Below are 26,881 nucleotides of genomic sequence, written 5' to 3' on the forward strand. Positions count from 1 at the left end.
TCGTGAAATTCTGGGGGTTGAAGTTTTTCTTGTTCCTTATTAGCTGATAGGCTGGTTGTTTAGTACGATTAACAGTATTCCTTAGTGGGTAGGTAGGGAAATGGTCACTTAGGCTGTCTGGGAGGCAACCAGAGTGATAGGAGAGTTTAGGCTTGTTTGTTAGAAACCAGTCTAGGATGGTGTGTATATGTGATGATTTGTCTGAAAATGGCCGCGTCCTGATATATATACAAGTAAATGTTCTTTGTTATATAAAAACGTGTATTTAACTTATTACATCTGAGTGATGCCTCCAGGTGCATCTGCAGTTAACTCCTGCTGACGCCTCTAGGCGTCAAATATTGCTTGTTCATATGTGCATCAATAATTCTAAAACCATGCTATGTGCAAGGTTTTAAAAGATTTCATCTTAAAGCTTACACAATGGCAAACACAGCTGCATTAATATTTGACCTCTGTCTAGTGCAGATAAAGATAGATTACCTGTTGTTTTTATGGGATTCATTTATATATTTATAATTTTCACATTTTTATAAATGTTTCAAAAACCAAGTAACATAGACGGAACTAAGCCTCATATCAAAGTTCTCAGCTAGATGAATAAAATGCTGCTGACAGTAAACGTTTAACTTGAGTGGTTGCTGAGATCTTATAAGTTGTTTGCAAAATATTACAAATGTAATAGTTACTCGTGTTTAATGTAAAATTAGTACAAGACCTAGAACCTAAAGAATACTACCACTATAAAAATAGTTTGTGCTGAAGGGTTTGCCATTTATACTTTAAAAAAAAAAACAGTGGTTCCAGAGATATTAACATTTGTTTGAAATGTGAGTACATAATTTGATTCTGTCAAAAGGCTTAGGCTCTGCCCATCGAAAGTTACAGTGCAGACTTCTTGAATTCCATTGGAGTGAACGAGTTAAAAACTGCAAAAAAGAGTGAGGGAATAGTTTAACAAAATGGATAACAGGAGAAGGAGAAGGAATGAGTAGTATGGAAAGGGCATGGCAAAATGGAATTATGAAAAGAATCAAAACAGGAAGTCTGGTACCTCATTATGTGGTGGCAAGACACTCCAGTAAGCGAAGCCTACACAAGTATACTCACAATCAGCCAGTAAAAGGTACCATTTTAAAGATTATGTTCTTACATGTTGCACTGTGTTTCATAGGTTAGCATCCTGGTATCTCGTACAGTTGGATCAACACAGAGGCTGATACTTTGTGGAACTGTGTCTGCTCTGCATATGCTGTTTCTTCTTTATCTTCACTTTGCTTATCATAAAGTTGTTGAAGGTGAGTAAATGAGTGGAATTAAATGCTAATGTAGAGTTGCTATTTTTACTAGTAGTAACTGAAGCCCCCCTGCTGAATGTAAATGGTCTGCAAGGTTAAAAGAATGTTAAGTTCTAGGGTAGAGAATATAACATTTCAGTAGATTAGTTGCTGTGATGAACTATCCAGTAATTCTTAACTGTTGCAAGTATGGGTTATATTGCACATGGTATGTAACTTAAGTCATTTTAAGAATTTGGTTGTCAGTTGCAAAAGGAACTCTGTAGTTATCTACTGTGGCATCACTTAAGCTATAATACCACTCCATTTGCTAAGAAACAGACCGAAAAGACAATTTGAAATAATAATAATAATTATTAGGAGCTAATTGTAGTTACTGATTTTCTATAAAACAGTGTTTAAAAATTAATGTGGCTAGCTCAGAAAAAAAACCTAAACTTTGCTGTTCTTTATACATTTGTTTTATTTAGTTCATTGTTTATTATATTTCTAAGCTGGAGAGTTTAGCTTGGAAGTTACATTTTCACTGGATTCCCATGGAGAAACACTGCAGACAAAACAAACAGATAATACCGTAGTTTGCAAAGCAGTCAACGAACGAGGTCTTGCAGGACCTTAGAACAGTGATATATACTGATACAAAATTAGCTGTAAATCTGTATCTGTTTGTAACTGGATAGCTGCCGCTTCCCTGCCAGAGGTAAAAAAAGACTGTAAAGACCACTACGACCTGCTTCCTGGCCATAAGACTGTCCTTGAGCCTCTAAAAGTCTTGGTTACAGCCAACAAGGCAAGTTACTTTCCTGGGAGCTTTTCTAGACACAGACAAGCAAAAAAACTTTCTTACTTCCAAACAAGATCACGTTCCACTATCTCAGTATTTTAACAAAATTGCCAATAGCAGATTTCTGCAGAGTGTATGGGTACTTGGCCTACTGCATGCTGGGGATTCCGCTGGCAAGGATGTACACTAGAAAAATGCAGTGGTATTTCAGAAACTGGATCAGCATTCCCTTTCTTCCATGCATCACAAAGAAACTGGCTTAGTGGATTGGGCAAATCTCTCTGAACCAGGGTACACCCCTCAAAGTAGAGCACTCAAACTCTTACAACAGATTTTGGACTTTTGCATTGGGAGCCTGTGCAGGAGAGCTAAGAGTGCAGGGGACTTGGGCAAGAATTTCAGGGAAAAAATCACAAACATCAAAGCGATGATGGCAGTTCTTCTAGCCATTAGAGTGGTTAAACACATTTGGCAACAAGGAACCCTGCTTATCGTGACAGTATAGCTGTGATGTGATTTATAGACAAGCGGAGGAGAGCAAACCTTTGTCTCATGTGCATGCTAGTCAAGCAGGTGTGGGACCTGGCACAGGGGGGGAAGGACTTCCATCCAGTGCCCCAAAGCTCTTAAACAGGACAGCACTAAACCCCCAGTGAATGGATGATAGAGAGAAGTGTTCTTGTATCATGTCCACAGATGTTTGCCCAAAGTAGACCTTTTTGCTTCTCCAAAATACCTACAAAAAATGGGTAACAGATGCTGTCTCCATTCTTCAGTCATATATGTATCTGTATACTGTCTTTCCTTAGATTAGTGCTGCAGTATTGCAATACTGATGGGCTGTCTTGCTGAGGTAACCTGCTGTCCGGCTGGTGTACCAAAACCAAAACCTTCTATATGTTTGTACAGCCTGTGGATGTAGGGGGTACGTAAGTGGACATAATCTGAAGATCTTATGCTCCTGTCTTGCCATTGGTCCAAATGCAGGATCTTCACTCCCGTTGGTCTGTTCTGTGTGTTGTTGGCTGCTACCATTGTCTAGACATATTCAGTTAAGGCCCTATTGGGAATTTTCTTTATTCTTGTATTTAAGAAAGATTTGTTAGAATCAGCTAAGAGGGGTATGTGACCACTCCCAGTGTTTATTCTGTCTAGGGGTGAATGAGGTGACAGGAATTGTAAGATCTGACAATTGTTTGTTCCTAAAACCCTTTGTAGTTGGGTTTCTTCCTTAAATACATCCATAAAAATGTAACGTCTCAAGCGCCTCGCACAAACCAAAATGGCAGAACCCTTGGCCTTGCACCAAGTGTTTTTAAAAAACTAGTCCTGAACCTTCTACTGCCCAGTTTGATTTAAACATTTCCATTAAGATCCTGTGGGAATCTGCCATATGTCCAACTCTTTCTCAGACACCCGCTACTGCAACCCTATCGGAGGCCTGTATGGTGTATGATTCTCGGAATCTCACAAGACTATTAACACCAATACGGTTGAGAAGAGGGGGACTAAGGATGACCATTTTAGAGGGACTGGTGGGCATAGATCCTTGTCAGGGAAGAGGTGCCTGGCACTTTCATCAAGGTCTGTCAGTGATCCAGCCGTCTACACTTCTTCAGGGCTGACATCAACCCTAAGAAAAAGAAAAAGAAAACCAAACATGTTTCTTCTACACAGACATCTCAAGAAAAGGAATGAGTTGAATTTTCACAGGACCTATGCAAGGCTGTTTTGTCTTTGGTACCCCTTGCTTTTTTTCTACTCGTTAACTACCCCACCCCTCAGAATATACAACATGGATCTTAATTTGAGGAAGAGGAATATGGTTCATATGAAGATTCCTTGGCATACTAATCACAAATTAATTCTGCTGAGCAGCTTTCTTATGATAAGGAAACCTTGGCCCCTGACTTACCCATTGAGATTTCTTTTGGGGAGAGTAAAACTAAAATGATGCAACATTTTGATTGGGAATTCAAAATGGTGACTGGCATATAACACATATACTGTAACTTGCTAGAGTTAGGGGCTTCTAGACCTCTTCCCGTTCCTCCAGTTTTAGAGGCCTTCCTCGAGGCTTTTGCATCAACTTCCAGTTCTCCTGATTCCCAACCTCCAGCTCTCAAGAAGCCTAGATTCTATAATATACCTGAGGACTTGAAATTTCTCTTCAAAAAGCCTATAGCAGTTGCTTCTATTTTTTTTTATCTCCAAAGATAAACCTACTAATCTTCCACTAGCAGCTGATGTGTTGACATTAGACAGATACTAGGGTCATGGACAAGTATAGTAAAAAAGTTTACATTTCTGCCACTTTGGCCTTTAGGGCCTTAAATTACAAAATGTCCATTCTAGGGGACTTAAAGATAAGGCTAACCTTAAGGCTTCTGACACTAAGCAACTAGTGATTTCTATGCCCAGACAAGCTACACAGTTGACAAGGCATTCCATTAAATTCAGCTGTGATGCTGCAGAGGCTTCTTCCTGGACCACAACCTCTGAATCTGTTAGATTTGCTTGGCTTTGCCTGCATTCTCTCGTCAAGGATGTTAAAGCCAAGCTTTTGGATTCTCCCTTCACATGGGCCTTTTGTTTGACCTTTCAGGACTTTACAAGAGAAGAGTAAAGTGATGCAAGACTTTAAAAAGAATGTTCTCATGTAGTACCTAGGTATTAAAGAAATTACCCTTCTAAACCTACTTTCCTTGTCCACAGGGAACAGAAGCCCTAATAGAAGGGCAGGAAATAGTCCAGGAAAAGATTTCATGAGAAACCTGTCAGAGATTCCAAATCTGGAAATGCATTTTTTTGCAGTCAAAGCCTCCACTTGACTATCAGCTGATCTCTTTCTCTCTCCTCAGTCCAGGAATTCCTTTATTAAAAAAGACTAATTTTGTCCCTTCCAGGAATTCATCACTACAGACAAGTAGGTATTGTCCATCAATTAGTATGGTTACAAGATGACTCACTGAGGGGAGTTCCCTCACCTTCTTCCAGTCGGATTCACCTCCTTTCACCTCTTTCATAGGATCTCCTTGCCTAGAGCATCATAGAGCTGGTGCCCTACTAGCTCCTAGGCAAAGGCTTTTGTTAAAGACTTTTTCTGGTCTCCAGAAAAGAGGGCACTTGGAACCCCATTCTTGACTTATCTCATCTTATCACCCTTCTGGGAAGTACCATCTTCCAAGATGCTTTCCCTGCAAGCTGTACTTTCTTTCATCCTTCCTCAAGCCTTTTTAGTCTCTCTAGACTTGAAGGATGCATATCCTTACTCACCTCATATGCAGAAAATTCTTCAGGTTCACTGCTTTTTCATTGCACTTTCAGTTCTGTGCTTTAGTCATCAGTTTATGTACTGCTCCCAGGGTTTTCACAAAGTCATGCCCCACCCATTTCCTTTTGCAGAACACAGGGAATACATATTTTCCTGTACCTGGACAACCTTCTTATCCAGGTCTCCTCCTAGGGCACCCTATGGCTGCATCTCACTTTCACAGTCTAGCTCCTGGAAATACTGAGGCTCACTCTGTGTCTAGAAATATTCTATGACTCCCTTCCCGGACCTGGTGTTCATTGATTGCAGACTCAGTACCCATCAGATGATGGCCTTTCTCCCCCAAGAGAAAGTTCAGTCCTTATCCACATTCTTTTAGTCCTTATCCACATTCTTTTAGTCCCTATTCTCCTTTGTCTACGTCTGCAAGGGAAATTTTAAGAACTGTGGGTTACATGGCAGCAACCATTCCCATGGTGCCATTTGCTATGCTACACAAGAGAAAGATCCAGTGGTACCTGAAATCTTTCTAGTCTCACTATTCTCAACTATCCATCCTATGTTGTGGATAGGAAGTTTACATTCCTGCAGAGCTGCAGAAAATAGATGCCGCTTTAGCTGACTGTAATGAAAGATCAGACCAGAAGACCAGGACTGGAGACCTAGAAATGGTGTCCTCTCACTTGGACCAGTTGACTAAGCACAACTCGGACCTCTCAGACTTAAACCAGTGAATAGAGTGAGCTGTAGCCTTGCTCAAATTTCTAGAGGCAAAATTTGTTGACATAAGACTGGTGGAATATTTCTGAAAGGGAAGAAAACAATGACCATTTCTTTCATGAAGTGTTAGATTGCTGAATGGGCTGAGATCCCTGCTGAAGAAGTGATAATATGGTGTGCCCACAGAGTTTTTTGCGCCAGTACTTTAGTGTGAAAATGTCTAACCTTGGTTCAAGTTGTAACCAGTACACTTAATGAAAGCCTTGAAATATTATTAAAATAAATGGCAACAGGATTTTGGCAAATCATGATTATGCTACAGAGACGGGGTTGAAGCATTGCAGTTTTTTCTGCTGCCTGTCCACTTTTGTAGGAGGAATAATTGGCAGTATAGACTCCTCGTATACCATACAAATCACTTTACATCTTCCCTGGAGGAAGCTAAGGCAAGGCTGAGACAGTCTTCTGTTGAAGACTATCCTGCAGCTGCTCAAATGCCATCAGTTCACAAAAAGGCTGGTAAGGAGATGAATACCCCACTGTGCAGAAAGGGTAGCAGCCATTTCCCCATTTTAACCGACTGAAAGACAGAAAGTAGCTTTTTAGTGGACCATCAGAATCTGGTAGTTATCACAGCCTGACAAATTGGCTGTGTGGAGTTCTCACTGCTGTTTGAACAGTAGGTTTGACTACTTGAACAATATTGGGCTTACTGTTAATATATGTTTGCATTCAGGCTCAGTAACATTGTATTAAACTTCATACAGTTATAAACCTGCCAAGGCACTTTTACATCTTGGCATCTGTCCCAGCATTACCCTTTTAAGTGCAGCGTGTCTCTTTTCAACTTTAAGAAAGCAGACATTGGCGTAACTAAATTTAGGAGAACTGTTACTTCTGCAAATTAGCTAACATTTTCTGGAGTGCAGGTAACATTTAAAAATATATATATATATCTCACAGGCCCTTTCTTAAAATAACAGTGTTTATTTTTATGGTGAAAATAACTTCAAAACAATTTTATTGAGATTTTTATCTTTTTATTTATTCTCAGGTTGAAAAGAGTTTATTTGTAGTTAGGTAAAAAGTTTAAACTTTGGTTGGTTGGGACTGGGGATATTAAAAGTGGATGATGCCTTTTTGAGGATTTTTTTTATTTTTTACTCTGTCTCCCACTGCTGAGCAGAGTGCTGTTACAAGTCATTCAGGCTGCCTGCATGAGCAGAGAGAGGTGTCTTGCCTCCTCTGAAAACAGCAAGTAGATAGAGTTTGTACATAGCTAAGTATTCATTGGGAAGTACAGATTTGGTTATTTAAGCTATGGATGAATATGTCAAATTCCTATATTGTTCCATGAAATTAATTCTGAAGCCAGTCTGTGTTTGAACTTCCATGCTGATTTTGTGGTTTAGAACATTTCATTGTTATCTTGAAGTTTTGTTCGTAGATGCAATAACATTAGTCAGTAAGCTACTTAACCACAGATGTTTTACTGTATGGCAACTGAAGAGACTAGCCCTTAGTTTGAGGTTTCTGTCTTATGCCTTCTGATCAAGAAGATGCGGGATAAACATGAAGGTGGCTGTTTAATGAATTCAACTAAAATTTTCATGTCTAGCTACTCAATTCTGTTGTGAAATTTTAGTATCTAATGGATAGTGTGGGGAAAAAAGCTAAAGCATTTGCAATTATAAAAAGTCAAAAACCTAACTTAATTTTATTTCAGGAGCCTTACCAGTCTGAAAGTGGGCATTTAGAAGCATTAAAATGTGGCATCACTAAAGGGTGTTTAGTACCATACCTATAAGGAATGCCATCCTTATTCAAGAAGGCACAACATTTAAAGTACTAGAACATAAACTGGGTGGGGAAGGCAGATATATTAACATTAAGGGTTTTTAGAGGGCTGTATGATTATCATTAGTAGTTTATGCATACCCCAGGGAAGAAGATGGCAGAGTTAGGGGTAGGATATTAAAAAGAAGAATGTTTCTCAGGAGGTGCTAGGTACTTGGAAAGGGGATTGAAGCAAGTTTTTATAAACAAGGTCCATTCATATCTGTGCGCTGTCAGAGTTCTTCCCCAACATAAGCTAATTAATAAATATGTCATGGTTTAGTATGGCAGATACTCACAAATTTCTACAGTTGCCTCCTAATAATTGTGCTGGCTGCTAATGCCAATTCTGCTTCTGCTGCAGGTTAGTTACCTTTTTAATTACAGTGGAGGGCGGTCACATTGTTGACACTCTAGAGACTTTCCCAGTTGCATTGTCCAGTCATGATTCATTGATATTTAGATTTCATCTGTCTGCAAAGTCAGTCGTCAAACACAGGAAGTTGATTTTTTTTTTAGGAGAGATTTTTTTTTTCTCATTTATGGGACAGTTTTCACTCATTGTAAAGTCTATGCACCCTGTGTACTACTGGGAGAATAGGAACATTTTAAGGAATTTGTAGAGAAATTTTTATAATGTGCCAGTGACTTGTTGGAAAGAACTGGATATTAAATTTTGAGACCACCAAAAGAGAGCTATTGAGGGCTGTGGAGGGGGTGACCAGACAAGAGCAGACTCCCTGCAGAGGGATTGAGATTATTGATCAAGTGCTTCTCCATAAGGTGGAACAGGCCAGGAGAGCACACTGAATTTGGAGAACTGTGGAATTTCACAGTCCAGCGAACTGTTTAGTATACTTAACCAACAGACTTATGTATAGGATGATTTGCAGTATAAAAGGATCCTCTGACTGGAGCACTTCTAAAGACCTGAAGTGTTGGTGTCTTTTGCCACATGTAATGCAAAACTATTATGAAGATGCTTTTGTGAACACCATGAAGGGTACATACTCGAGTATTTATTTCAGACTTAGATTTAGAAGTTCATCAGGTGACATAGTTGGTTGCTGAGATTACAGCTGAATTGGTATTAAGTGAACAGATTTTGGAAAAGACACCAGGGCCGGATAGGGACCCCTTTAAAGTCTACTTATGAGCACTGTTATTTTCTTCCTGTGTGCCAGTTCATTCCTTTCTCTGCACCACTTCCCACCCATCTTGGAAGCTGACTATTATTTCATCCATACTAAAACAGAGAAAGACCAAACACAGGGTAAGATGTTCTTCGTGTTTCACTGTTGCAGTCATTACATTTGGGTTATTTGCCTGCAGGTAGCCCTCAGCCGGCCTGAATACCAGAGTCTTGGATTCCTGCATCGGATGCTGTCTCTTCTTCCATGATGTCAGGTTGTCAGGGGTATAAAACATGCAGCCGACGCCATTACATCAGTCTTTCTTGCCATGTGGTGCCCGAAGCAGAAGCAGTTCGCAAGTGCCGGTCGGCCGACTCATGAAATTTTCTTTTTCAAGTTTCAGAACCGAAGTCTTCAAAAAAGTTAAGTACCCCATTGGGGATCCTTTTTCTTGCTCTTTAACCGATGTCAGTAAAAGTTAACAATTGTCTTACCTCTGGAAAGCAAATACCTCATAAAGATTTTCATTCGTACTGTACTCCTTGCTTAGGCTCAGACCACAACGTCCCTCGCTGTCGGTTTTGTGCCTTATTCAACCCCCGAACCATTCGTCGGTCTATTTTTACAACAAATTATTTTGGTACTCTGTTTAACTGTCCAGAAATGGCTTTGGTAAGCAATCCGACTACCGATATTCTGAAAAAAATGTAAAGATAAAGGCAGAGACAGACCGCATAGGTCCAAAACTGCCGAAGACGCTTCCGTTAAGCTAGTCGCCAGTTCGCTGGTACTCAGTGAGGAGCTTTCGCAGCCCCTGATACCCACTACTTCAGATTCGCAGGCCTCTACTGAGACCCATTCGGAGTCCGGTATGCCGCGAGATGCTTCTTCGACTATGGAACCTGCGGATGTTTCTACCTTGGATGGGTCCGGAGCTGCTGTGCAGGCACCGGCTTCTGAGGGTGCGTTCAGGCCTACAGACTTGCATTTCAAACTGACGCCATCTTCTTCATCAAGGCCTAAAACTCGACCCACGCCTAGAAAACCGACGTCCAAACAGCATGGTCAGGCCCATATGCCTAAAAAACAAATGATTAGAATGGCTGAAGACCTTATTCATTTAAATAGGGGAAATCAGCCTTCCCCTGTAAGAGAACTAGAACTGATTTTCCTTCTGATTCTTCTGATCAGGATTCTGAAATTTCTTTTTCTTCTGATTATCAGGATTTGCCCTTATCTACCTATGAGGATTCTGATGCAGAGGATTCCATTCCGTCTGCTTCTCCTCCAGAAGATTTTTCTTTTGGTGAAACACTGCACACACTTAGGGAGCATTTCTGCTGGGAAAGCCAGGATTACTCCGACTCCAAAAAGAGGCTTAGGGAATTCTTACTCCTTCCTCAACACAGGCCTTTAGCTATCCCTCCTGTTCTGGACATTGTAGATGATGTCTTCTTGGAATCTAGCCTGGCCCCAGACACTTTACCTGTAGCTCCCAGAAAACCTGACAGGTATTACAGAGTACCTGACTCTCACAAGTTCCTCTTCAAGAATCCTACTGCAGATCCAGAGACCATTTCCAAGGACCTAAAGGCATTAAGGCTACTACTGCCAAAAACCCTACCCCCTCTGTTAGAGATTCCAGTGCCTTGGACAGATGGGGTAAGAAGGTATACACTTCTGCTACTTTGGCCATTAGGGCCTTAAACTGCCAGTTTCATATGTTACCGTATCACCAGCATATTATGGGACTACTTAAACAGAAAATTATGCCGATTCCTGACTGTGCTGAACATAAAGAATTACAGGAATTACAGGATTTAATGCATTCTGCTGAACTAATTGGTAAATATACTTTGCAATGTGGTTTTGACTCTCCAGAAGGATCTTGCAGGGCTGCTGTCACTGGGTCTGTACTTAGAAGGCATGCTTGGCTTAAGGAGCAAAACTTGCCAGATCATGTTAAAGCTAAATTACTGGATGCTCCCTTAAACGAAGACTGCCTGTTTGACAACAAATCGGAAGTTCTTAAAAAGATGGAGGAAAAAGCTAAATCCATGCAAACTGTTAAAGATTTCCTGCAAGTACAGCCTCCCAGATTTAGTAGGCATTGGTCTTCTAAGAATTGGTCCTTTCCAGTCTCTTCCAGGCCTTCTCAGCCCAAACCCAGGAACAGCAGACCAGAACCAGCCTGGTTCAAGGCTCCTGAGAGCACCCCGGCACTATTAGGTTTTACCTCATATCATGCGTTCCGGCCCCAAAACCCAGACCACACCACAAAAGGAGGGGGTGTATCCATATTCATAAAGGATACCCACACCTCCAGGTTGGTGGCAATGCACGAAGCTCCGGAAACCATCCAGGTGCAACTAACCATAGGCAAAACTGCTCTACAAATTGTAGCATGCTACAGGCCACCCTCTCAAACTCAGGAACCCCACACAGCCTTCCTGAAGACACTGGAGGGTATAAATGTATCTCCAAACACCATCATATTGGGTGACTTCAACTACCCGAATATAGACTGGGAACATTACTCAAGCCCTAACTTTCTAGCCCAACGGTTCCTGGAGTTCATAAATTCAAATGCCATGGAACAGCTAGTCACTGTTCCCAGAGGAGAAAATATACTAGATCTCATTATCACAAACATGGGGACAAAATGCTCCACACGAAGTATATCCCTCATTGGTGAGATCTGATCATAAATTAATCTCACTGGAAATCCACATCCCGCCCCACCCCAAACAAAAAAGACCACAGTGAAGAACTTCTCTAAAGCAAACGTCACACTACTCAAGACTGGTGTGGTATCCTTCAAGGCCCCTGAGCCAGTGGAAACCACAACCCAAGCTGGAAGCCCTTACAAATGCCTTCTATGAACACCTCCAGGACTGCATGGATCAGGCATTCCCAAATAAAACCAAGACTCTTTCCACAAAGGGCAAACGTCCAGTCTGGTGGACCCCAGCCATTAACAAACTTTACAATAAGAGGAGAAAGCTATTACATGATAGAACAAAATCCATAAAAGGGAAGTCACCCCTGATCATTATTAGTAAAAAAATACGAGCACTCATAAAATCAACTAAGGCCAATTTTGAGAGAAAAATTGCCATGGATTCAAAGGACAATCATAAGGCCTTTTCAGCTATGTTAGGAACCTGGGTGGAAACTCCCAGATATGCTCAGAATTAGTCCAAAATGATACAAAAATCACTGAACCCACAGACATTGCCAACATACTGGCAGACAGGTTCAGTGCAAACTTCACCCCCTCTCCCTAAAGGAGAGATAACTATCCCAGCAGAGTGTAGCCTCCCAGACATCTCAAATGTGCAGGTGAAAGCTGCTCTCTCTAAAGCTAAAAATACAGCATCAATCGGACCGGATGGTGTCCCCGGCTGTGTGCTACACGAGCTAAATGAGGAATTAAACCCGCACATAAGGCAGCTGTTTAATCTCAGCCTTACCACAGGATACATGCCCAAGGAGTGGCGTACGGCAACTGTGGTCCCACTCCACAAAGGCGGTGCCTCTACGGACCCTGGTAATTACCGCCCCATAAGCTTAACAAGTCTATTCTGCAAAGCTATGGAGAGAATCATAATGGAGCTCATAAACAAAGATATAGGGGACTTGCAGACATTGGACCCAACCCAGTTTGGCTTCTTCAAGGGCAGATCATGCCTTTTGAACTTGGTCAACTTCTTCGAAACAGTCACCAAGGCCATTGATGAGGGAAAGGCAGTCCATACAGCCTACCTTGACCTTGCAAGGCTGACACAATACCCCACTCGGGTATTGTAGAAAAACTTACCAGCTTAAATGTAAACCCATATGTCACAAGATGGGTTGCAAACTGGCTTAAGGACAGAACCCACAGGGTTAGAGTTGCTGGCGCTATGTCAGACTCCAAGCCGGTCACAAGTGGTGTCCCACAGGGGTCGGTCCTTGGCTCCCTATTGTTCGGCATCTACTTCTCAGAAGTACAGGCCAACGTGGGAGGACGTTGGCTGACAAAGTTTGCAGACGACTGCAAACTGGGCGCCATAGTGGAAAGTGCATCAGACACGGATATCCTTCAGAAGGGACTCACGGAAACAGATAGCTGGTGCCAGAGCCATGGCCTGAAGTTAAACGCCAAAAAATGTATAGTCATACCCTTCGGGAAAAACAAGGTAACCACAAGCTACCATATAGGTGGCAATCCACTAAGCACAGAAGAGGTTATCAGGGACCTGGGGACCCAGGTTGACAGTGGCCTTTCTTTTGACACTCACGTAGCTAAAGTGGTTAGAAAGACCTTCTACATTGCCCACCTGATCATGAAGGGATTCACATCCAGATCTAGTGAGGTCATTGTTCCCCTGTACTCTTCACTTATCAGACCAATGATCGAGTACAATGCCCCATTCGGGATGTATCTCACCCGACATCTGCAGCAGTTGTAGAGACCCCAAAAGTTCCTCACCAAAAGGATAAAGGGACTCCAAAATCTGTCATATGCTGCCAGATTGAAGAAACTCCAGCTCTATTCAGTCGCATACTGTCTGCTCAGAGGTGACATGTGCCTGACATACAAGGCCATGTCCAACCCGGAATTAATGGACATGCTCCACCTCAAAAAATCCAAATCCAACAAAACCACTAGAGCAAGCGACTTAAACCTTAGTACGGATATAAATAGGACGTGCTGGAGGGATAGATTTATCACTCAGAGACTCCTTATGCTGTGGAATAAAATCCCGGTCCATGTGAGGCAGAGCACCTCGCTGGCTCTGTTCAAGAGAAATCTTGACCTGTGGATGGGAGATCGTAGGTTTACCCTGGGAATCATCTCTGTGTCACTGCTGGACAGAGGCACAACAAACTAATGGGTACAGTATTTTTTCATATAAGGGGTGGCGTAAGCCACAAAACTTTGGGCTAGGCTTATAAATGCCTTAGGGCAGATAGCCTAGTATAAACCTATGAACCTAGGCTACAGTCTCAAGGTATACACAGCCCTAAGCAGTGCAGGGGCTCCCACTTCCAAAGCTGGAAGTAGTAAGACACACCCCTATGGAAAAATGTCACAATGACTTAACCTTAACCCTGCCAAGCCCTGCTCAACTGCCTGCTCCCTTAGGAGGAAAGATTGCCCTGCATGCAAAAAACTGGGAACTCATTACCCAGGACAAATGGGTTTTAAATATAGTTTTCCAAGGATATAGATTCCACTTCCACACCTTACCAACCCCAAACGGTAGGCCACACCTACCCCCAAATCAGTGGGCAGAGGCTCAACAGCAGGTTCTCTCTCTTCTAAGTATCAGGGCTATTCAGCCTGTCTCAGCAGAAGAAAGGGGACAAGGTTTTTACTCAAGACTTTTTCTGGTACCCAGAAAAGACAGCTCCTGGCATCCTATCCTGGACCTCTCTATTCTAAACACCTTTTTGGTAATCCCAAAATTCAAAATGCTAACACTTCAACAGCTGCTTCCTATGCTAGGCAAAGATGCCTGGTTGGCAACCTTAGAGTTAAAGGAAGCTTACCTGCACATTCCAATAAGGGAATCTTGCAGGAAATAGCTACGCTTCAGAGCAGGCTCCATGCACTATCAGTTCTCTGCACTTCCCTTTGGCTTATCTACTGCGCCCAGGGTATTCACAAAGTGTCTAGCTCCAGCCATTGCATTTTGCAGGCAGAGAAATATTCAGATATACCCATACCTGGACGATTGTCTGATTCAGGCAGAAAGCCAGAATATGCTATTAAAACATCTGGCATTTGTGAAGAAACTTCTAACCTCACTGGGATACACCATAAACAAAAAGAAATCTCATCTAGTACCCTGCCAACAAATTGTATTCCTGGGAGCAAGCTTGAACACAACTTCCCAGAGGGCTTAACTCACGCCAGAGAAACAAGTTTATTTGACAGCCTACTTCAAACTGCTGGCCACAAAGACCCAGTTATCTGCAAGGAAAAGCCCTGGGGTTCATGGCCTGTTGCATTCTACTAATTCCATATGCAAGTATCTAAAAATCCTATGGTGTCAACATTCTCAGGACCTGGAATCAATGATTCCCATCATCCCTTGTATAAAGACAGAGTTCCTTTGGTTGGCAGAGGCCTGCCACCTCAACAAGGGGCTCCCTTTCATTCTACCTCCTGCCGCCCAAACCCTGACTACAGACGCATCAGACTATGCATGGGGGGCTCACTTGGCAGGGCGATGCATTCAGGGCAAATGTAACCCGAGTCAGATGCACCTGCATATCAACCAAAAAGAAATGTTAGCTGTACAGAATTCCCTGACAGCCTTCAAGGACCACATACTTCCAGGACAATTATTGGTAAAGACAAGACAACACCACAGTTATGTGGTACATAAACAAGCAGGGGGGAACCCACTCGTACACTCTCTGCAGACTAGCCATGGCTCTGTGGAACACAGCCTTGAGTCACCAAGTGCACCTACAAGCTCAATTCCTGCCAGGCAAGCTAAATTCACTGGCAGACGACCTAAGCAGAAATCTCATGGACCCACACGAATGGAAACTGGAACCAAAAATATTCAACCTCTTGAGGAACAAATGGGGGACTCCAAAGATAGACCTGTTTGCCTCCCCTCAGAACTACCAATTGGACAAATTCTGCACAAGGACTCCCCACAATCAAGCTTGGAAAGTGGATGACCTGTTCTTTACCTGGGAAAGCCTCTCAATGTATGCCTTTCCCCCCTGCCTCTCCTCTTGAAGGTTCTGCTAAAGATCAAACAGGACAAACCAAGGACAATACTGACTGCACCAGTCTGGCCTCACCAGCACTGGTACCCCGTCTTGCGCAATATGATACTGCTGGATCCATGGCACCTACCTCACACACCTTCCTTGCTGTCCCAGCAGGCGGGCCAGATTCTGCACCCTCCACTTCAAACCCTGAACCTTGCAGCCTGGCTAATTCCATGAGCTCTCCAATAGCATCCCTCAGTAAGCAGGTGCTAGATGTCATTCTGGATGAAGGAGACCTAGTACTAGAAAATCGTATGCTGAAAAGTGGAAAAGATACTGTTCCTGGAGCCAGACTCAGAGAATGGGCACTACGGTGCCCAGCTTACCTCATATTCTTCAGTACTTAACAGAAATGCTCCACAAGAGCCTGTCCTTCTTGTCAATTAAAATTCATGCCTCTGCCATTTCAGCACATTATAATACTGAACCACCTTTCTTCTCTCACCCCCTGTTAAAGCAATTCCTCAGAGGGGCTAAAAATTTAAGGAACCCCCCCCAGGCGAGCTCCTACTCCAGCCTGGGACCTTAACTTTGTATTGGAGAAGCTCACTCTCCCTCCATTTGAACCGGCTGCAACTGCAGAGTTCTAATTCCTTTCTTGGAAAGCAGCCTTCCTTCTAGCCATCACTTCAGCAAGAAGAGTGTCTGAATTACAGGCCCTCATGGCAGTGGAGCCCTTCATTATCTTCCATGCAGTCAGGGTTTCCCTCAGGCCCAATCTTTCCTTTATGCCCAAGGTGGTGTCTAGTGTGGCCCTAAACCAATCCATTCATTTGCCTACCTTTTTCTCGAATCCACAAAACAAAGGAGAAAGAATACTGCATTCTTTGGACGTGCACAGACAACTTAGATTTTATTTGGACAGGACTAAGCCTCTCAGAAAATCTGAACAGCTGCTAGTTGGCTTTGCTGCAGGGGCAGAGGGGAAGGCCATTTCAAAGCAAACCATTTCTAAATGGATAACCCATTGCATTCATTTCTGCTGTAGGCACCATGGAAAACCTACCCCACAAGGGATTAGATCATATTCCACCAGGGCTGCATCTACCTCTACAGCCTTTCTCAGAGGAGTCCCTACCAGGGACATCCTAGAAGCTACCTGGAGCTCTGTACATGTCTTCACCAAGCATTACCACATGCCTATTTTTTCTAAATCCAGAGCTGGTTTTGCCACTGCAGTTTTGCAGGGCTTAATTGCTGGCCCTAATGCTCTCTAACTTCCTCCTCCCTTCCTTAGCTTTGGGAATCAACCCAAATGTAATGACTGCAACAGTGAAACACGTAGAACATAGTACAGTTGTGTACACTTACCATAAATATAGATGTTCGAGTGTATTCACTGTTGCAGTCTTGGTTACTCTCCCTCTAGCCCCCTGACTTCCCTTGGCTCTACATTTCCTTCTTGTTTGGTGTATTTGAACTTTCTGATTTATTTGCTTTTTATTGGAGGTGTAACATAACATACAAATCTGAAGTAGTTAACTTCAGTTGTGCATCAACCTATGGGTCTTCAGATCCATATCGGATCCGAGCTGGCAGTTTCCAACAGCTGAGATCCGAGCTCCAAGCTCCTCCCCCTACCCATAATCCCCTGCCATCCCTACCTGACCTCAGATCTAGTTTGCCGCGGTTGAAGCCTGCAGCTTGATCTTTGAGTTCCAGGTGTTGGGATTTTCTAATCAAGACTTTGTGAGGAAATGTTGTCTTTTTTCTTTACTTTCCTGTCAAAAAGTGTTGTGTGTGTGTTTAGCTTCCCCTTGTAGTTTTCTTCGCTACAAATTTTAATTTTAGCTTATTTCCTCCCCCCCCCCCCTCGTGAGAGCGTTAGGGCGTGTGTCTGTGTGTGCTTGGGGCCTAGTTTGTGTGTCTTTCTTAGTATAATGTCCGAGGCCCCAAAGACATTCTTTTCTAAATGTACCGAGTGTGGCCATAAGCTATCCCCAGCGGATGGCCACACTCGGTGCATTTTGTGCCTTGGGGTTGAACACCTCTCCTCTGGTTGCACTATTTGTGCAGTGTTCAAGCCCAGGGCACTTAAGGACCGGAGATCGAAGTTGATTCTGGTGAGACTTCTGCCCCCGGACTCTGTTCCCACCTCCGGTCCCCCCGTGGTGCCTGTCGCAGCTGCGGCAGTACCCAGGACTGCTTCCCTTCCCCTGGCTGGGACTCAACCTCCCACCTGGGGCCAGGAGGATAGGGAAGCCAGAAAAGAGAAGCACAGGGAGAAGCACCACAAGCGGCGGGCCAAGGCCTCTACTTCGGCCCTGCCAGCTAAGCGGGCTTCTCCGTCCAAGACCTCCAAGCCCTCTCCTTCCCGGCTCCGGTCACCTTGCTTCTCACCAGGACCGGAGGAGGAGGAGGCCCGGTCTCCCTCAAGGTCATCGAGACGGCACTCCCGTCCCGCCTCAGTGGCCTCGTCCAGGTCCACCAAAAGCTTAACGGACGCAGATTTGGACCAGATGATGAGAAGATTCCTCCAGGCCCAACTGCAGATGGGAGTGCTCCTGCCTCCCCCCCTCTGGGGGGAGCTCGACCCCCTTTTTTGCCCTGATAGCTCCTTCTCCAACCCACTTCCCGGGTTTGGAGTCCTCGGAGCTGAGTGGCGTTGGAGCCGGGGGTGTGTCGGCGCCGATAGTATCGGGTACTTCGGCACTGACAGTGCCCTCGAGTCTGTCGGGTCCCTTTTTGGCGGATCCGAACTCTCGGAGCCGAGAGCTGAGCTTCAGATCCGAGGGTGTCAGTGTGCCTTCGGCTCCATCCAGGTCAGAGCATACTGGCCCGTTGGATCCGATAGCGTGGGCGCCGACCCCGATCCGCTCGTTGGATATGAGGGAGGGTTTGCTCTCGGATCCCAGAGAGAGCAGCTCTCCTTCGGCTTTTGACGTGGTAGAGAGGGCTCTGTCGAGGGATTCCAGGCCCCCGGCCACAGCTACGACTCCCTCTCAGTTGGCTCTGACTTCTGTCACCTGGCCCAGGGACAGCCTGCTCTAACGTCCCAGGTAGTTCCCTTGTTGGGACATGATGAGCCTGGTGAGGCCTCCTCGGACAGCCCCCTGAGGAGGTTCCTCACAAGCGCAAATGCAAAAGGAGGCACTTGGACTCCCCCGAGTCCTTGACTGAGGACACAGATTTGGAGGAAGGGGAAGGCTCCCCAAGATCACCCCCCGAAGACATCTCCTTTGGAGACATCATGGAGATGCTCAGAATAAGGGGAGGGTGGTCCGCCCCAAAGCCTACCTCGGGTTGGATGTCCCCTCCAGCCTAACCCCTGGTAGACCTGATCACTACCAGGGCGTGGATGGAGCCAGACACTGTGGAGCCCGTCCCGAAGAGACCTGATAGGATACTGAGTCCCCCTTCTGAATGAGTGCATTGGAGTAAGGGATCCCCGGTAGATGCTATGTTGGTGGCGGCAGTCACCAAGAGGGAACTGGCCCAAGAAAGTCCCTCGGTCCATCCTCCTAGCAAGGAGTCTCGGGCGATGGACCATCTTGGGAAGAAAGTCTTCAGTTCAGCTACCTTCTCGGTAAGGTCACTGAACTACATGGCACATGTCATACGGCTCCAGCGAGACCTTATTAAAGAGTATGCTGGGTCGCCCCCGGACTCCATGTCGGCGGAGGACAAGCAGGTGTACTCTACCCGAATGGCCACACTTAGGTCTATTTCTAATACCTCTATGCGGCTACTATCCCATGCTACGGAAGGAGCCGCTAGAGCTAGTGGAGCGGGCGTCATCATGAGGCGACTGGCGTGGCTCTGCCACTGTGATTTTGCCGAACCCTCTAAGGCGTCGTTCGCAAATGCCCCATTCGATGGTTCTGCCCTCTTTGGCAAAACCATACGCGAAACGTTAGTCTAGAGCGAGAAGGACGGGAAGACGTTGTCTGCTGTCGGAGTCTGCTTCTCTGCTCCCCAGAAGTCTTTCTCCAAGAACCAAAAGGGACAGAAGAAGATGTGGTTCCGGAAGTCGCAACAGTCGCGTGGCACTCTGGACACCCAGTCCTTCAGAGGCAGAGGAGGACAGGGTGGATGCCGCCCTAGGGGCAGAGGGGGTCAGAGGAGTTTTGGGTCCAGAGAATTGTTCTCTGATAGGCCCACGCAGCAACCCTGAGAGGTTACCCGACTGCTCCACTCTGGAGGCAGTCGGGGGGCGTTTTTCGAGGCACCTGGCAGCTTGGGAGTCCATCACAACAGATCGCTGGGTGCTTCGTATCATATCCAGAGGTTAACAAGTCTTGTTTCTTCATCCCCCTCGCAATCCCAGATCCCTCCCCGATGTCCCCCCTGATCAGAGGGAGGCCGCGGCTGCGGAAATCCAGCAGCTGCTAGAAAAAAGAGCCATTCAGCACATCCCCCCAGACCAGTTCGGATCGGGCTTTTACTCCAGGTACTTCTTGGTGCCAAAAAAGATGGGGATCCCTCTTGAATCTGTCAGTAACCAAAGAAAAGTTCCGGATGGTCACACTTCAATCCATTCTCCCCCTCTTGCAGGAGAATGACTGAATGTGCTCTATAGACCTCAAGGATGCGTACTACCACATCTTGATGGACAGACGCTCCAGGAGGTTCCTTCGCTTCTGGCCAGGAGACGGTCATTACCAGTTCAGGGTCCTCCCCTTTGGTCTCACCACAGCCCCCAGGGTGTTTACCAAGGTTTTGTCAGTGATAGCAGCCCACCTGAGACTCCAGGGAATTCAGGTCTTCCCCTACCTAGACGACTGGCTCCTGACCGCCCCCACAAGGCATCTACTCTGCGCGGCCAGGGACTCTTTCCTCCTTCTAGCTCCCTGGCTGGGGATCACAGTCAATGTAGAGAAATCTTCCCTCCTGCCGACCCAAATCATAGACTTCATCGGGGCCAGATTGGATACATGCCAGCTCCTAGCCTTCTTGACTTCGGACCAGCTTTGAACCCTGAGACTCCATGTGCGGGCCATTTTTCAATCCCCATCTCCTTCAGCAGCTTTGGTCCTGAGGGCCCTAGGGTCGATGGCAGCTGCCATCAACCTGCTGCCCATGGCGCGTTTGAACATGAGGGTCCTGCAGTGGACCCTCCAAGTCCAATGGTCCTTCCTGCATTACCCTCTAAACCATCCCATTCGCTTCAGCAGGAAGGCCCTCCTGTGGTGGCTCCAGTCCCCGGACCTCCTCAAAGGTCGGCCCTTTGCTATGTCCCATCCCCTAACCACGGTGACCACGGATGCCTCTCTGCTTGGGTGGGGGGGACATTGTCTAGGCAGGACAGTCCAAGGCACGTGGGACCACACAGAGACCTCGCTGCATATCAGTGTCCTAGAGATGTGGGCGGTGCTGTTGGCGTTGCAAGCACTCCAGAGCCTTCTTGCGGTCCAGAAGTACAACATGTTGGTAGTCTGGTATATCAACAAACAAGGGGGAACCAGGTCCTATCCACTTTGCCGAGAGGCCATGAGTGTGTGGGAATGGGCGATCTCCACCAACTGCTTTCTCATTGCGACGCACATTCCGGGATGGTCCAACATCCTAGCGGACAGACTGAGTCGCACGATTCTCTTGCCGTACGAGTGGTCTCTGAGTCCCGAAGTAGCGAAACAAATATTCTCCAAATGGGGTCAACCTTGTTGCGATCTTTTCGCTTCTCCCTCAAACACGAAGTGCAATGACTACTTCACTCTAATTCCCCCACCCGGATAATCCCCCCGAGATGCTCTGGCACATGCTTGGCCGCCCGGTCTCCTTTATGCTTATCCTTCTCTGCCTCTAATGCTGACGTTCTTACAGAAAGCCAGTCGGCTGGGGAGCAGAATAATCCTCTTTGCCCCATTCTGGCCTCGTCAGGCTTGGTTCCCTTATCTATGGTCTCATCTAGTGAATCCTCCCTGGATTCTTAATCCCATCCTGGATCTGATCTCGTACCCATTAGACCTTCCGATCCCGAATCTGGACAATCTGAAGCTCACGGCTTAGTTGCTCCAGTTCCACTCCTAGCTAGGACTCCCGGTATCTCTTCTCCGGTCAAAGCTATCTTAGTGGCGGCCCACAAGCTGTCTTCTAGAAGACTTTATGATAGCAAATGGAAACATTTTTCTGTTTGGGCGGAGTAACAAAACTTAGACCCCTTTACGGCTACGTTGCCCGCTGTGTTAGACTTTTTGACTAAGGAGCCAGCTCTTCCACGGTCAGAGTTCAGCTGGCAGCAATTTCACATTATCATGTGGGGAGTGACCTAGGCCCTTTGATCTCAACCAGATTGTGTAAGGCCTTTTTGAAGGGTACCTTCCTACTAAGACCCTTGGTGAAGGACGTAGTCCCTCCTTGGGATTTAGCACTCGTGCTCCAGGCTTTGACAGCTCCTCCCTTTGAGCCTGCAGCTTCAGTGGATCTTAAACTATTATCCTGGAAAACAGCCTTTCTCGTCGCTATCACTTCGGCCAGAAGGGTTTCTGAACTACAAGCCCTTCCCACCAAGCCACCGTATTTGACTTTTCACAAAGACAGAGTATCCTTCAGGACCAATCCCTCCTTTCTTCCTAAGATTGCTTCTGAATCAAATATCAATCAAACTGTTAATTTACCCGTCTTCTTTCCCAATTACCAAAACAAAGGCGAATATAAATTGCACTCGGATGTTCATAGACAACTACGTTTCTACTTACACAGAACAGCTGGTCATAGGCAATCAGACCAGCTGTTTATTTCCTTTGCTAAAACTAATTTTGGAAAATCAGTTTCTTAAATCACACTGTCCAGATGGATTTCACAGTGTATTCTACTAGCATATGAAAGTTCTGGCCAGCCCGCACCCCAAGGAGTCCATGCCCATTCTACTAGGTCAATATCCACCTCTGCTGCCTTTCGTTCTAGAGTATCATTGGATGAAATTTGTTCAGCAGCCACTTGGGCTTCATCTCATACCTTTATAAATCATTAAAAGTTTGACCTGGTCTCCAGAGGGAGAGCATCCTTTGGCTCTGCAGTGCTCCGGAACATCCTTCCATGAGGACCTCCCAAGATTTAGGTAGCTGGGGACTCTGTCCCATAGGTTGATGCACAAATGAAGTTAACTACCTCAGATTAAGAAGTTATGTACTCACCATAATGTTCCATCTGAGTAGATAAACTTCATTTGGCAGCAACCGTCCCCCCCTCCTTCCCCCTGACCGTCGGATGTTTATATTACTCTTATTGTCATCTGATTGTATCGAGGTCAGACCATAGACTGGCTATTTGGTGCAGGTCTTGCATTGGGCAAACTCGATCTGAGGTTAGGTAGGGATGGCAGGAGATTATGGGTAGGAGGAGGAGCTTGGAGCTCTGACCTCAGTTGTTGGAAACTGCCGGCTCGGATCTGATATGGATCCGAAGACCCATAGGTTGCTGCCAAATGAAGTTTACCTACTCAGATGGAACATTATAGTGAGTACATAACTTCTTATTGCTTCCCATTATGGGGGCACCTGATATCTGGGGCAAGAAAAACTGATGTAATGGCGTCGGCTGCATGTTTTATAGCCCTGACGACCTGATGTCATGGAAGAAGAAGATAGTATCCAATGTAGGAATCCAAGACTCTGGTATTCAGGCCGGCTGAGGGCTACCTACAGGCAGATAACCCAAATGTAATGACTGCAACAGTGAATACACTCGAACATCTACATTTATGGTAAGTGTACACAACTGTACTTTCTTAGAGATCTGTCTCAGTTCTTATCCACTACTGTCCACTTCTTCAGACTGGCTTGGTTTCTTCTATTTTTGGGCCACGTAGGTCAGACAAGATAATTTAGTTATGACCTTTTTTCTTTTGACAGAGGATGCTAACAAGGCATGCAAAACACAGTTGATAATACAGAACAATAAAAGGCATCTGAAAACTTAGAAATGTTGAGTTTGTGACATTTTAAGCAGTCATCTTGGGGGAGATTACTCCTTGTGAAGCTTTCTGACAGTGTAATAAAGATTTTCAATGCCTCCTGTCATTTTATTATTTTTCACCTTGTAAAGTAGTTTAAGACACTTGGCAGAAAAAAATGACTGTGCAGGCAGGTGTTATTTACTGTGTTTTCCCAAGGAAGTTCTTGAGCATGCTTCAAAAACTGTGCTGTGGTCTAATGTTAGGGTTAAGATAGGAGGCAGGCTGTCCTCTGCCATTGCCCCACACAGGGAGTTAGGCAAGGGTGCCCTGTTTTCCATCATATTGTTTGCCCTGTACCGTGAGCTTTTAGCATCCAAATTGTGATGCTTGCATATGGTGGGATATTTTTTGCAACATCAGACATATAAAACGTCCTTTTATGCAGATGACTTGCTGGTATATGCAACTAATCCAGATAGGGATCTGTGAATCCTTTTTCAGGAATTGGACATCTGGGAGATCTCATGTTATAAAAGTAGCATTCAGAAAGACATAAGCTGTTACAAGTTAAGCCAGTTTTGGAGATTAGGTTCATAGGTTCATAGATTAGTACTAAGCTAACTGCCCTTGCGAGCCATTTTAAGCCTAGCCAATTATCCCTTGTGAGACTCAAACCCTGCACCTTGTGTTTGTAAGGCAAACACCTTAACCATTAGACCACCTTCCCAACCCCGGGAATTAGGAACGACTATCCTTTTTTGGAAGACTGGGATCAAATTACTTAGACATAAAAGGTACTGAAAACTTTGTCCTTTGGTTGAACTGGTCTAAAGAGCTATCCTAATGAAGGCTCGGGCAACTTTTGACTTCATGCAAAGGATTCAGGCAGTTTCCTGGTTTATTCTACCCCTGGTTCTTTGCGCATCTCCGGGTTTTACATTATCCCCTTACCTGGCTAGAATTAGAAAAGGGATCTTAGAATTAGTTTGGAAAGGGGAGATGCCCAGATGTCACTGGAAATTACTCACATTATCATCCTTGCAGGAAGGGTTGGGTTTGCCAGATCTGGTGCTCTACAGTAGTGTTCTCAGGCTTGAAACTTTTTCCACAGGCTTTTAATATCTGATTGTAGAACAAGGAACAGTAAGATGGTATGAAAGTATTGGAAACAAAGCACTGTTTGCATATATTATGAAATGATGCCATCAGAACACCCATTTTAATAGGTTTGCGTATCTTTTTAACTAAATTTGTATTACCTGAACTGAAATATCATTGGCTGCCTGATGATAGCAGAAATGCTTAACAGTACCGAGAGAGAATGGAAAGTAGGAAAGCTGCAGGACAGATACAGTCAGCAACACAATGTAAAGATGGAAAATGAATGGGGATTAAAGGACATCTTTGTGTCCCAGCTGGCTGCATTTAGGAGATGTCCAAAAAATGTTACATATATAGGGAAGGCCTCCATTAAGAATCCTGTTCTGATGTAAATTACATCTGTAATTTGCATTCATTCATTCAAGCAATATAATTTTAATTTGTCAACAGCTGAGGTGAGCATGAGAATTAGCATGCTTTCTTATTGATATCCCTAATTTACCTTAAGCACCTCTGGTTTCCTTTGACTACATAGTGAAATTACTCTATTGAAGGAATGGATGTCATGTTTGGCACTGAGTGCCGGTCCATCAAATAGCCCTTCAGCAGTTCATCCTCACTTTTTCAGAGTCTTCTGTCACAAACAACATTAACAGTGAGCCAGTAGGCTGGACTGGTATGGAACAGTAGTTGTTGCTGTTGTGAAATTTTCCATCCGTATGCAAGTTAGCATAAATTTGTTTGGACTACCATAGGTGGTTAAGCTTGGCACAGTATATTGTCCCACCAGCCAAGCATGAGCATACTTAATGTACAGGAACAGAAGTAATTACTGCTGCCTTGCTTTGTAAAGGGGGGAGGAGATGATGTTTTTTTACACTCAACCCTCTGCTGTATTAATAAATTAATGTATGAAGGTAAAACACCACAAGTACTGAATCTTGAAAGCTGTAGAAGTTGTAGACTGTTAAAGCGGATTGATGTCTGGGAGTATACTTTACAGCTGCTGTCATCATTAGTAAAGTTTTCTGAAGGTGGTGGTTCTGTTCTGCTATACATTGAAGTTGAAGAAATGCATACTTGTGTGCGTGTTTTATTTAAATGAGTTTTGCTAGCATTTCAGTATGTATTGACATGTATGATTCATGCTAAGCATTTTCAATTTGCTGTTTCATTCTCACTCCTGTTTCTGTCTTTATATGTTATACTTGTTTTTTCAGGTATCTTGGATACTTTGGAAGGACCAAATATTCCCCCATTTCAGAGAGTTCCTCGAGACATCCAGTTGGTTTCGAATAATGTTGTAAATGCCACTGTCAAAACAATTGGACTGCTTCTAGAGACACATTAATGTAAAACTGGTCACACTGGGAATATAAATTGACAAGTGTGGAGTGGTTTGAAGACTGTGACATATTTCCTGCACAGTGGAATCACAGAACAGGCTCCTTAATGGTCACCAAGAGTGCTGATTTCATCATAAAGAAAATAAGAAGCAATTTCAGCTTATCAACTTCAGCTTTTCTATAAACTTCTGAAGAGTCACTCTCTGAAACTTTGCTTATCCCTCTGCACTTTCATTTTTTGTCTCCAGGGGATTAACCTAATCATCTGGAATTGTTTTCCATGTTATTAGCTGTATGTAAAATAATTGTAAAATTAGCTTGTGTTTTTTGTTATTTTAATATTTTTACTCTGGATGTTTGTTTCTGAGGGTTTATCTTTCTAAAAGAGGGTAATAAATAAACCATGCTGTCACGTTTTACATTCTTTCAGGTTGAATCATTGAAAATGTTAGTGGCAGGCTGTAGATGTAGTCTCTGTGAGGTAAAGACTTAAGCAGTTATGCCAAGCCCCCTCTGCTGGTTGTGAATGAGATGCATAACAAATGGATTGCTTTGCTATTCATGATGCACTTGTGTACAGGCAGACTGTGTAGTAGAGGCCATAGTGTTCAGGTTAAGTAGTTTTCTAACACACTTGCCCAGCTAAGTAACAATAATGAGATTTGATATTTCCTAACCGATGATGTTTGTATGCTGTCATAGTGCTGAAGGAATAGTTAGCATGAGAATTAGTAGTGGGAATGATACTTTACATTTTGTTGAAAGGATCCAG

General features: G+C 44.4%; 1 protein-coding gene across 1 annotated transcript in view; it reads left to right on the forward strand.

The window, feature by feature from the left end:
* YIPF3 (Yip1 domain family member 3) overlaps positions 1-26,528 on the forward strand; it is a 366,566-nt gene extending 340,038 nt beyond the window's left edge. Inside the window, exons 8-9 of the mRNA XM_044061028.1 lie at positions 1,175-1,298; positions 25,984-26,528. Coding sequence (XP_043916963.1) covers positions 1,175-1,298; positions 25,984-26,114 — 255 coding nt within the window. The 3' untranslated portion in view covers positions 26,115-26,528. The remainder of the gene's footprint in view (positions 1-1,174; positions 1,299-25,983) is intronic.
* Positions 26,529-26,881: the final 353 nt, after the last annotated feature.

This window comes from Protopterus annectens, chromosome 1.part0 (assembly GCF_019279795.1).
Source record: "Protopterus annectens isolate FY-2018-M chromosome 1.part0, PAN1.0, whole genome shotgun sequence".
Lineage (NCBI taxonomy): Eukaryota > Metazoa > Chordata > Ceratodontiformes > Protopteridae > Protopterus > Protopterus annectens.